Source organism: Cervus canadensis, chromosome 33 (genome assembly GCF_019320065.1).
Source record: "Cervus canadensis isolate Bull #8, Minnesota chromosome 33, ASM1932006v1, whole genome shotgun sequence".
Taxonomy (NCBI): Eukaryota; Metazoa; Chordata; class Mammalia; order Artiodactyla; family Cervidae; genus Cervus; species Cervus canadensis.
The window spans coordinates 6,349,040-6,362,410 of record NC_057418.1 but is presented as its reverse complement, the minus strand read 5'-3'; the positions used below and the strand labels follow the sequence as shown (position 1 = coordinate 6,362,410).

At 37.5% G+C, this 13,371-nt stretch overlaps 1 protein-coding gene across 1 annotated transcript in view; it reads left to right on the top strand.

The window, feature by feature from the left end:
* Window positions 1-13,371, top strand: part of MOXD1 (monooxygenase DBH like 1) — an 87,987-nt gene that overhangs the window by 63,392 nt on the left and 11,224 nt on the right. Inside the window, exons 5-10 of the mRNA XM_043457404.1 lie at window positions 1,313-1,492; window positions 1,779-1,881; window positions 3,257-3,423; window positions 4,474-4,665; window positions 6,172-6,231; window positions 10,389-10,531. Coding sequence (XP_043313339.1) covers window positions 1,313-1,492; window positions 1,779-1,881; window positions 3,257-3,423; window positions 4,474-4,665; window positions 6,172-6,231; window positions 10,389-10,531 — 845 coding nt within the window. The remainder of the gene's footprint in view (window positions 1-1,312; window positions 1,493-1,778; window positions 1,882-3,256; window positions 3,424-4,473; window positions 4,666-6,171; window positions 6,232-10,388; window positions 10,532-13,371) is intronic.

The following is a 13,371-nucleotide window of genomic DNA, read 5'->3' as shown; positions in this document are numbered from 1 at the left end:
TCTTTTTTGGATTTCCTTCCCATTTTGTTCACCACAGAGTACTGAGTACAGTTTCTTGAGCTATACAGTAGGTCCTCATTCGTTGTCTATTTTATGCATAAAAGTCACTTACTCTTAAAAGTTTTTTGTTTTTTCATTTTGAGAATTTTTGAAGTTATCTGAAGCTCCTTGAAGCACCTTCCAGCCTCACATACTCTGCCTGCATGCTCTCTAGCGCCCTCCTGTGGTGCCCCAGTGAAAGCCACTAGTTTCTGTGGCTGCCTTGCTGTGTGCTGCGCTTAGTCACTCCCGCGAGTTCCACTCTTTGCGACCCCAAGGACTATAGCCCACCAGCCTCCTCTGTCCACAGAATTCTCCAGGCAAGAATACTGGAGTGGGTTGCCATGCCCTTCTCCAGGGAATTTTCCCAACCAAGGGATCAAACCCAGGTCTTCTGAATTTCAAGTGGATTCTTTACCTTCTGAACCACTAGGCAAGCCCAGGGTAGCTGCCTTGGGAGCATCCCGTCCTCATTTGCCCTTAGGGGCTTCTATCCAGAACCTACCTAATAGAGCTCAGTACAACCTACAGGGTTCGGCCTGAACTTAGAAGGCACATAGCAAAATCCTCACATGTGCCTGAATATTTAACTGAAGACATATTAGCAGTTCCCTGTCCCCCTTGGAGTACTGAGGCACCCAAATAAGTATACTCTCACCAAAAAAGTTCCTTCCCAGGCGGCTCAGTGGTAAAGAATCTGCCTGCCAAATGCAGGAGCTGCTGGAGACACGGGTTCGATCATTGGGTCGACCCAATGAGGAAATGGCAGCCCACTCCAGTATTCTTGCATGGAAAATCCCATGGACAGAGGAGCCTGGCAGGCTACAGTCTATGGGGTTTTAGTCTATAGTCTGAAATCCATGGTGCTTATGAAACATTTTCTTTCTAAAAGCACATACAAAAATACAGTCAGACATCCCTGAGCACACACACACACACGCACACACACACACACACACACAAATCAAATTTGATATGGAAACTACAATCTCAGAAAATCCTGGGCTGCCCTTCTGTGTCATTGCTATATATTATACAACTGTTTGAACAGTAACTGTCATTTTGAAGCAAAATAGAAAATAGTTTCTGTCTTGAGGGCATACAGTCCTCCAGAGATGAGTGCAAACACAGCTATCGTCAACTGCACAAGTTACACAATTGAGAAAACTATTGCTTTGAAAAGCCGATGATCACTTATGCTGGTTTCACGCCTATCGGAGGGTGTTTGGGGTGTTTTACTGATGCATCGTCCCTCTCACCCGTGCTTGTTTAGGTTGAGCCCGTGATTCAGCAAGGCCACGAGAGCCTGGTCCATCACATCCTGCTCTATCAGTGTGGCAGCAGCTTCAGTGACAGTGTCCTGGACGACGGGCACGAGTGCTACCACCCGAACATGCCCGATGCCTTCCTCACCTGTGAGACCGTCATTTTCGCCTGGGCCATAGGTGGAGAGGTGGGACCACTGATTACTGAGATGTAACAGAGTTAACTGATCACTTTCCCCCCTACATTTCTAACACTTCTAAGTAAAACTCTCTATGTACTCTTTTTGATATGAGGGTGGGTTATTTTTCTGTCCACAGGAAATCATTCTTTCCTTAAACCACTTTATTTGATCAACTATAGATGAATACAGTTGTAGAATGTTGAAATATCATTGAGAATGTTTGGTTTTTGAGTGGAGTAGAGCTCTGAGGGACTTTCACCAAACACTGTGTCATGGAATTTTGCTTGTTTAGGGATTTTCCTATCCACCTCATGTTGGATTATCCCTTGGCACTCCATTAGATCCTCATTATGTACTCCTGGAAGTCCATTATGACAATCCAACATATAAGGAAGGTGAGTATTTTTTTATACATTCTACCTATGATTTTTAAAAGTTTTGTAACTTTTCCCTTTATTTTAACAGAGTTAAACAGACTTCAAGTAAAATAGCATTTAATGTTATAAAAAAAATTAACCTATACATTTGTCATCCAAATTAGGATACCATTTAGAGTAGAAAAGGGCACTATAAACAGTTACACTGGGACAGCAGTCATTGGCCAGCAGTGAGCCAGGCAAATGGGCACATGTGGTCACTGATCTTAAAAAGCCATTTGGACATTACTTACCAGAAAGTAGAAAAATAGACTTTTCCCTTTAGGGTGTAAATTAGTCTGAAATCCATGGTGCTTATGAAACATTTTCTTTCTAAAAGCACATACAAAAAGCTACCATTAGTCACACTAGAAAATATTAAGCATTCTGTTGTGTTGACACTGGTGTAATATGATGTTGAAATGAAGAGGGGCAAGTATTTACACCTGAATTTACTATGTAATATCCCAACACCAAAAACTTAAAAGATTCAGTATGAAATTATCAATAGAAGAAACTCAAGGTTATGATTTTACACTGATTTGTGCAATTTTTCAGCAAATGCTGAGCACCACGGATGTGCTGGATCTGTGCTTAATGACATAATGTCCCCACCTTCGGGGATATTATAGTGTAGTGGGGAAGACAAACAATAACATAATCACAACAATTGATACAAAATTATTTATATGCTAATTGACCCAACAGGTCAGTTCACAGGTAGGTAAGTCTCTGTTGCAGAAAGGAGTCAGTTAGTTTCCAAGTGGGATGGATCTATGAAGTGTTTGGGGCCCATACTCTGCCTCCTCATGATAACCATCTCACAGCAAGAGATGTATCTTACCTTCCCTCCCCACCATGCCTGTTGTTATGTTGTTCACATCGTAGATTCTTAATAATTGTTTGTTGATTATATGACTGATGAATTATTAAAAGATTGGTGATAAACTATAAAGTTAATTATTAATATTTTTCTCCATCATCACATGGTTTCCAGACCAAGTGGTTTCCACCTCTCTGTAAATGTTACTGAGCTTCACCTCAAAACAGTATCAAATAAAACTTCTGTTGAGTTACTATATATTCTAATGAATGACTTAGAATTTTTATTTCTGTCTTCATGTTAGATAATTGTGGAATGTGTCATTAGATAATACAAACATGTTTCCCATGGTACGATGTGTAAGTTTTCTTTGTGAATCTGGATGTTGCCTTTCACTAATCTTTGCTTGTATTCCTTTCCCTTGTGAGAGTTTAAGGGAAATCAATAAACCTATTTCAGCTGAATATGGAAAACTTTTTCAAGTACTCAAGCTCACTTTTAATTTTTCTTGTCTAAATGCTCTTGTTCCAGGCTTAATAGATAATTCTGGATTGAGATTATTTTATACGGCAGATATAAGGAAATACGATGCTGGGGTGATTGAGGCTGGCCTCTGGGTAAGCCTCTTTCACACCATCCCTCCAGGCCTGCCCGACTTCCGGTCTGAGGGTCACTGCACCCTGGAATGCCTGGAAGAGGTATGGTGTGTCTGGGTCTGTGAGCTGCTTTTCCTAGATTAATCTATGCTTGTAGAAACTATGTTTGGAAAATTCCAAGTTTATTACTAATCTTTTTCTTGTTGTCATGCTATAAAATGGTTGTTTACAATTTTAGCAAGACCTTTATTGCTGTTTAAAGTCCTGAAGGCTACAGAAGTCCAGTGTTTTCCTTCCCCTTCCTTTGTTTGTTTCATATTGGACACTTCATTTTATCTTTTACGGTTTCAACCTTTGTGTAGTCCCCTTTTGCTTTCTCAACTTTGTTTTTTAATGCATATTTGGTTTTTCCATGATTTATTTTCATTTTTTCTCATTTTCTCTGATTTATAGCTACCGACCCTTCTTTAACCAAATAGCAAAAATAACTAATGTAAAATACATATTGGATAAGAGAAAACTATATATAAGTATTTTATAATGGCTGCTTCATTCATAGTTCTTTTTTTCTTGAATGAAAGTATTTCAACGTGGATCGTATTCTTTATAAATTATAGGATATTGTGGTTGTAGACAGTATCGAAGACTGGTAGATGGGAAAGGTTATCTCTTCTGAATTATTTAGACCATTTAGACCATGAATTAAATTGCCATGACATCATTCTCTAGTGGTAGGACTGTGAGCAATTCATTTAATTTAATTCTCCCAGTTCAATTTTCTTATCTGGAAAAGCAGGAGTAGATTCTCCTTTTAAGAGTTTCAATTTTCAAGCTACCAAAATACTGGGTTCTTTTTGCCAGAAGCTTTAACTGTTTGCTCACCTCCTAAAAGAAGAAAAAAGAAAGATAATATGTAGACGTGATCAGTTGGCCCTCAGCAAGCATTACTTCCTCTTCTTTCCTCCCAGCCAGTATTGCTTCACAAAGATAGGAATAAGTCAGGAAAAACCCGGGTTATAAATGTCTGGCAGCTCATGTGTTCACGTGAATTGTGTTAGCTTTTCTTCTCAGTCGTCCCTCCAGCTCTGTTTTAAGGTGACCTGTCTGAGCTTGTTTGGAGACCTAACCAGGTTCCCCCCATGTCTCCCGTAGGCTTTGGAAGCTGAAAAGCCAAGTGGCATCCACGTGTTTGCTGTTCTGCTCCACGCTCACCTGGCAGGCAGAGGCATCCAGCTGCGTCATTTTCGCAAAGGGGAGGAAATGAGATTACTCGCTTACGATGATGATTTTGACTTCAATTTCCAGGAGTTTCAGTACCTAAAAGAAGAACAAACAATCTTACCAGTATGAATGCTTTTATTCTTTATCACTGAATGTCATCAAAATCCTGAGACATATACCTGCTGAGAATTAGCCAGGTTTCTCCTGGTGTAATGAATTCCTCATCCCATCCATAGCTTCAAAGCCACCCACCATGTCTGTTGCATAACCCTCACAGAATGTGTTTGATCTGTTTTCCAAAATTGAAACTTGTTTTTCTTACTATTCCCAGGGGCAACTCAAGTTGTTGATTTCAAAGGAAATAAAACTTAGGTTTTGTGCTCTAAGCATCATTTTTCTAGACTCCCCAGTTAATAATCCCTTGGCTTGCAGTTCTGGTAATGGTAAGATCAGAAGTTTTGAAAGTTTCATTTCAATAAAAGTGAATATAAGATCATTTTTTCTTTTGACTAAGGTATTAGGACATAGCTAATTATATTACTGTGTGTAATCCGGCTGGCAACCATAACTTGAGGTTCTGATGGAACAACACAGAAAGGAATCTTATGCCTTCCAATGATGAACAATTTAAAAATTTTATGATGCTTCCTTTTGTCAAATTTTTTATTTTGACATTGAGCTCAATAATTATACAAGTTCCTACCCTAGTTTTCTTCTTAAAAGTCAGATATTTATACTATTTATGAAATGAGAGTAATAGCAATACCTTTTCTACATGCAGTAATTCCCTGGTATACTCTGGGAGTAGAAAGATGAAATTTGAGTGATCTCAAGATTCTTAAGGACTTCACTCCATTTTATGGTGTTGTCTGGTGTTGGGGCTCTCTAACCAGTTTTTTTGGGTTGTCTCAGAGTTCCTCAACTGATATGTCTTGAAGATATAAATGTTGAAATACTGATTCCTGGTCCCTCTGAATATCCAGGCAGCGAGGACAAACCTGAGGGCTATTACCCAGAGCTTGCTGCTTCTGGTCCATGAATAGCCTGTCCACTTACCTGACCGGGAGCCATAAAAAATTAGTTTCTTTATGTGCAGTACTGTTCAAAAGGTTGAAAAGTACTGGAAAAAATAAGTTACTGGTAATTTGCCTCACAAGTCTGTTTTACGAAAATTGACTAAGGACCTTTAAAGTAAATAATGTAAATAAGAAGGTAATCACAGTAACTAGTATCTGTGGCCGACACTTAAGAAGTGTTTAATCTGTGCTAAGAACTAAATGTGTGTTCTGTCATTTAATTTCCTCACAACAGCTGTGTGAGATAAGTGCTATTTTTATCATTATTTTTTAGTTGAACAAATTGTGCCCAGATGATTCATTTATTTCCTTACCTAAGGTCATGCAGCTAGAACATTGTAGAGTCTGGCCTGAACAAAGAGAGCCTTATTTGTTTGTTTGCTTGCTTATTATGCTAGCAAACCTAGAATTTAATAGATCAAAAGTCTACTCTTGAGTCAAATGACTTAATGCATGCATTCATATAGCAGATTAAACTGTTGGCCTACAGATGTGTTAGATAAATAAAACAGCATGAAACTCCAGTCTGAAAGCTTCCACTTTTATGTTTTAGGGAGATAATCTAATTACTGAGTGTCGCTACAACACAAAAGATAGAGCCCGGATGACTTGGGTAAGAAGAATTTTATTATTAAAATTTATTTGTGGAGGGGGAGGAATAAACTTTGATTTTAGAACAGAAAAAAATAAAAAGCATTCCTATTTGGAAGCAAAATTCCTGACTGTCTTGAACATGAAACATCGTAAAAGTGAAATCAGAGCTGTTTTAAGATTTTATCAGATTAACTAATGATATTATGGTAATATTTGCAGTGCAATTTATTGACTCTTTCATGAAAAGCTATCCTTAATCTTTCAGTTTTTCCTCACCGAATATTATTAATAAAAGACCTGTGGTTACTAATGACCATGCACATGAGTCTGGACTTAGATGAATCAAAACTTCAAAAAGAAATGAATTCCATGACCTTAGGGCTTCTGACCCAAAGAGAAATCTGGTTCCAGCAGATTTACTGGGGAGTTCTGCCAAACATTCAAGAAATAAATCACTCATGTCTTCCTCAGTCTCTTCCAGGGAACACACAAAAAAATGGGGAAATGCTTTCTACCAACTCATTTTATGAAGTTAGCATAATCTTAGTACTGAAGCTTGACATGGGCAATACAAGAAAGGTCAACAACACACACCAGACAGAAGGCACTTTGACAATGTATTGACAAACCGAATCTCTCACTATATAAAAATGTAAGTTAGGACTGGTTTGGGTATAACTAAGTGATGTAAAATTGGTTTGAATTAGAAGATACATTAATGCCATTATACATGAAGAGACTGAAGGAAAAAGATATATGATTACCTCAATCAGAGCAGAAAAAGCACTCATAAAATTTATCAGTCATGGGGGTAAAAAAGGACATTTATCAAACTAAGAATAAGAGAGAATTTCCTTCACCAGCTAAAGACTAGCTGTGAAAAATCTAGAGCAGTTATCAAGCTAAATGAAATGCTAGAAGTATTTCTTTAAAATCAGGAAGAAAACAAGGATATTTATTATCACTGATTTTATTCATTATCATAGTAGAAAAGAAATAAAATGAAATATAAAGATCAGAAAGGAGGAAGCAAAGAAGTAAAACACATTGTTCACAGATATTGTCATTTTCCACATCAAAAACCTCCCCCAAATTGGTATACCTAAGGTTAGTTATATTTTAGTATGCAGTAAACTATCTCAATAAAATGTAATTTAAGACTATAAATTCTATAGAAATAAAATAACATTAGATGTGTTTGATCTCTGTGAAGAAAATTATTAGTTTTTAAGACATTAAAGATCACTTAAGAGATTGAGAGACTGTTCATGGATAGAAGGCTTGGGGGGAAAAACACAAGATAATCCTTCTTTATAAATTGGTTTATAAATTTGATATAATTCATAAAGATTTTATTATTTGGGTTTTGGTGTCTAACCAAGAAATCTTCCCTTAGCCAAAGGTTTTATCCTATTTTAAAAATTTTTTTCTAAAAATTTCACAACTTTAGCTTTTACATGGAGCAAGTTAATTATAAAATCTACATAAAAGAGCAAAGGGTTAAGAATTGGCAAGACACTACTAAAAGAATAAGATGAGAAACAAATTACTAGGTATGAAAACTTACTTTCAAGCTATGGTGATTAATAGTGTCCAGAGTTAGAACAGTGGAATGGAATAGAGTTTCTGGAAACTTCAAACCCCCTGTATGGAAACTTGGTTTAAGATAGAAATTGGCATTCAGGTAAGTGGGGCAGGATGGACTTTTCACTAAGAATTGCTGGTACAGTTGCCAGATGGCAAAAATAAAATTGCATCTTCATCTCCCACAATTCACACAAAAAATAATTTCCAGGTAAATTAAGTATTAAAATGTGAAGAATAAAACTTTTAAAATCATTAGGAGAAGTAAATATATATATAAATAAATATATATATGAGATTATATATATATATATATATAACTTTATGACTTTGGGGTAGGTAGGAACTTCTTAAAATATGAAATGTACAAACTCTAAATTAGAAGATTGATGTTTGTCTACTTTAACACTTTTGCTCACTTCAAAAACACTATTAGGTGAAAAGATAAATTTTAAACTGAAAAAAAAAATTGCAACACATAAAGCATCAGTATCCAACATTTAAAATAAATTCTATAAATCCATAAGACAAGCATAAGACAAACATACAACAGAAAATAAGCAAAGTGTGTCCTTCACCGGATGTTGCTGTTGATATTAGGGGATGGTTCACTTAAAGTCATACTGTCTTCAGTGGCAGCCAGAAACCAATGGCTGGTTGATGTTAGAATGCAAAAGCTTGATTCCCTTCCTACAATTTGGTGTAACTCTGAGTAACCATCCAAGCTCAAGGGTAGATTAAATATATTTACTGAGATGTCAGTTGCAGCCTCATTTGTAGATCAGCTTCTCCTTTTACCCAACCCTTCATCAAGTGCAAGGCATGATGTTTTGCAATTTGTAAAATCATTGCATATTAGCCACTATGCTACATTAATGTATAGCTATGAACACTACTACTACATTTTTCATCTTCACTTTTGAAGGACAGAGGATTTGCTGGATACAGAATTCTTGAATAATTTCTTTTTTCTGGAGCACTTGAATATGTAATTCCAATGTTGTTACTTCCATCATTTGTGATAAAATGTCAGTTGTTCATTGTATTGTTGATCCCTGTATGCAGTGTATCATTTTACTTTGCCACTTTTAAGATTTTCTTTTTGTCTTTGGCTTTCAGCAATGTGACTGTAAGGTGTCTAGGTATGACTCACTTCATAATTGTCTTTGGCATTTGTTGAGCTTCTTGGGTCTGTAAGTTAATGCTTTTCACTAAATATATGAGGATTTCCACCATTTTTTTCCAAATAGTTTTTTCTACTCTTTTTTCCTCTTCCTTCTCATTCTGGACCTTCGGTTGCATGAAGTGAAAGTGAAAGCCACTCAGTTGTGTCCGACTGTTTGCGACCTCATGGACTATAAAGTCCATGGAGTTCTCCAGGCCAGAATACTGGAGTGGGTAGCCTTTCCTTTCTCCAGGGGATCTTCCCAACCCAAGGATTGAACCCAGGTCTCCTGCACTGCAGGAGGATTCTTTACCAGCTGAGCCACAAAAGAAGCCCAAGAATACTGGAGTGGGTAGCCTACCCCTTCTCCAGCATATCTTACCATTCCAGGAATCAAACCAGGGTCTCCTGCATTACAGGCAGATTCTTTACCAACTGAGCTATCAGGGAAGCCCATTTTGGTTGCATACATGGAATATTTAATATTGTCTTATAGCTCTCTTGGGTTGCTTTTTACTTACTTTAGTTTTTCTCTCTCTGTTCTTTGAGTTGGGAGATTTCTAGAGATCAATCTTCAAGTTCATTGCTTCCTTCCTCTGCCATCTAAAGTTGCTGTTGAGCTCATCCTGTGAACTTTTAATTTAGTTATAGTATCTTTCAAATCTAGAATTTCTATTTGGTTCTTTTTTGTGTGTTTTCCTTTCTCTGATGGTATTCCTTATTTTTTTTTTTTTAACTCATTTTTAGCTTATTTATCCTTAATTGAACGTCTTTCTTTAGCTCTTTAAACATGTGTATGTCTGTTTTTAAGTCTTTGCTAAATCCAGCATCTATATCCTTCACAATAAATTTCTACTTCTGAATAGAGGTCATAGTTTCCTGTTTCTTTTCATGTTTAATAACTTCTGGTTGAAAATTGGGCATTGTAGATAATATATGGTAGCAATTCCAGATTCTGTTCTTTGGAGGATCTTTAATCTTTTTTTAAATTAGTCCACTATTTATATTTAGATTCAAAGTGTGTAATCTGTTTCCCCTGTGGTATGCAGACGCTGATATTTATGACAACAAGATTATAGAAAATTCAATGCAATCAGGCAAAGATTCCAGCACACTGACTGATTGGTATCATGTTGCTAAACATCCTCTGAAACATTCACTATAGTGAGACTTTACACCATATAAACAGAACTTTAAGGAGATTATTAGGTTCTTTAAGAAAGATAACTTTTAAGGAGTTGGAAATATTTAAAAAGTGCTACTATCTTTTTGAAAACCAAATTGTCATTTAGGTGATTATTTTTCAGCTTTAAGATGGGTTACATTTCAATATTGGAAGAAACTGTGTAACATTTGTGGTTTGTGTGCTATAAGTATCAGAGTTGGTGGAACATATACTTTTATAAATAAAATATCTCCATTTTCAGGGAGGATTAAGCACCAGGAATGAAATGTGTCTCTCATACCTTCTTTATTACCCAAGAATTAATCTTACTCGATGTGCAAGTATCCCAGACATCATGGAGCAACTTCAGTTCATTGGTGTTAAGGAGATCTACAGGCCAGTCACGTAAGTAGTCAATGGATTTCATGATGGGGTAAGGGTGGGCTTTATTTTCATTGAAGATTCATCACCATGTTATGGGATTCCTTTATGTGCTGTTCTATTTGATTATTTTCAGCTGAGCAGTCCAGGTGAGCATCTTGATTGCTATGTCCAGGGTCTTTAAGACTACTCTTAGGTTCACTAGTTTTCTAGAAAGACCTGAAGGATTCAGCAGCTAATTATATTCATGGCTAACATATATTACAGTGAAAGACTATAAAAAATGAACCAGAGGAAAAAGTACATGAGGCAAAACCCACAGGAAGCCAGATGCCGGTCTCCAAGGCGAGCTTTCAAGAAACCCCGCCCAGGGGAGCCTCACAGAATGTGCTTAATTCCACCAGCAGCAACTTATGAGAACACACATGAAGTGTTGTCCACTGCAGAAGCTCATTAGAGACTCAGAGCTCAGAGCTTTTATTGGGGGCTGGTCACATAGGTGCCCTCTGCTTGGCAAATACCAAGATTCCAGACTCCCAGAAGGAAAGCAAGTATTCAACATAAGCAGCCTCATTTGTACAGACAGTCTAGGCATGGTAAATTGCACTTATCATTTAGAGAAAGTTTTATGTTAGTGCAGAAAATTGTTGGCTATTTAAGTTCCCTGATGCCAGCCAAAGGTCAGCCTTCCAAGCAGGTGTTCCTAAGGATGTCAGACTCAGGCTTGCTGTGTTAATTCTTTCTGCACAGTTGTGTATGATAGGAATGACTTATGGCAAAATAATAAGCAAGATAAATATTATTCTTGCTCCCTTGAAATTGTATATTAGAGAGGGTAAGAAGTAATAGGCAAATATACATATAAAATTTCAGATATTAAAAGATGTCATGAACATAATTGAGACAATGAAGGAAGTGTGTTGTTCTCAGCTGGGTGGTGAGAGCTTATCTGGGGAGCTGTCTTAGTCCCTTCTGCTTTAACTACCACAGACAGGGTAGCTTGAAAACAGTAGAAATTTATCTCTCACTGTTCTGGAGGTTGAGAAGTCCAAGATCAAGGTTCTGCAGATTCAGTGCCTGCTGAGGACCCAGAGAGCCATCTTGTTACAGTGATCTCCCATGGCAGAAAGCTCAGGGGAGCTTTCTCAAGCTGCTTCTGTAAGGACACTAATCCTGTTTATGAGGACAGACTCTTCCAAGAGCCCCACCTCCTAATAACATCACCTTGGGTGTTAGGATTTCAACATGTGAATTTGTGGGGTGGGGCGGGGACAAAAATATTCAGTCTATATCAGAAGGTGATGTTTGAACAGAGACCTAAGTGTTGAGGAGCCAGTCATGGAAAGATCTACAAGCATACTCTGCAGAGAGAAAAGCCAGTGTAACAGGTGGTGAATATGAGGCCAGCATGTTCAAAGAACAGCAAGAAGGTGAGTTTGGCTGAAGCAGAGGGAGATATGGTGGGCAATAAGTGGGACGTATAAGAGCAAGTGGGACCAGACAGTATAGGACTTTATAGGCAGCATAAGGACTCTGGGTTTTAAATGTAAAGAGAAGCTATTATAGGGTATGGTGCATGTGTGCTCAATTCTTTGGTCGTGTCCAACTCTTTGCAACCTCATGGACTGTAGCCCACTAGGCTTTTCTATCCATGGAATTTTCCAGACAAGAATACTGGAGTGGGTTGCCATTTCCTGCTCCAGGGAATCTCCACAACCCAGGGACTGAACCTGAATCTGTTTTGTCTCCTACATTGGCAGGCAGATTCTTTACCATTGTACCACCTGGGAAGCCCTCTTATAGGATCAGTTCAGTCACTCAGTCGTGTCCAACTCTTTGTGAACCCATGCACTGCAGCACACCAGGCTTCCCTGTTCATCACCAACTCGCAGAGCTTGCTCAAACTCCTGTCCATCGAGTCAGTGATACCATCCAACCATCTCATCCTCTGTCATCCCCTTCTCCTGCCTTCAATCTTTCCCAGCATCAGGGTCTTTTCCAATGAGTCAGTTCTTTGCATCAAGTGGCCAAAGTATTAGAGTTTCAGCTTCAGCATCGGTCCTTCTAATGAATATTCAGGACTGATTTCCTTTAGGATTGACTGGTTTGATCTCCTTTCAGTCCAAGGGACTCTCAAGAGTCCTATGATAGGATATAGATATTCAAAATGTTAATTTAGTCATTATGTTGAGAAAAGACTCTAGGAGGACAAGATTAGAAATAATATAATCAACCAGGAAATTTGTGATTGTCCAGTTGAAAGGTGAGGGTGCCTTAAACCAGGATGGTGCCAGTAAAATTGGTGAGAAATGGTTCCAATCAGATTACCTTTTGAAGGTAGCCCTCACTGAACTTACTGATTAACTGCAGCTCTGGGAAATGGTGAGGGAAAGAGAAGAGTAAAGGAAAAATAGTGATGTCTGAATGGTGCAGGGAAACATGTTTGAAAAAGAAATTGAGAATTATTATTATTATTAAGGTTGATATAGAAAAAAAGGATTTTATCCATTCTTTGCAGTACCACAAAGAAGAATTCGGATGGCTGGTGGAAAGTTTGAAGTGTAGATTTAATTTTTATGCAAGGAAGAATCTTCTAATGATTAGGATTTTTCAAAATTAATCAGTCAGTTACAAAAGGACTGATGTAATTAGACACAAGAGACACATAGATTTTTGAGGGGGTGTATTTAAGGAAAGATTAAATAAACACTTAATGAGGATGTGGTAAAAACATAGATCAGAACGAGAATATAATTATGGCCTACTTTGTGTTCCAAAATTTTATAGGGATTATAAATTAGAAACTGCAAACACTCTTCTTTTTAAATTAAACCCACTATTCATAGATATGTTCTACTGAGTTC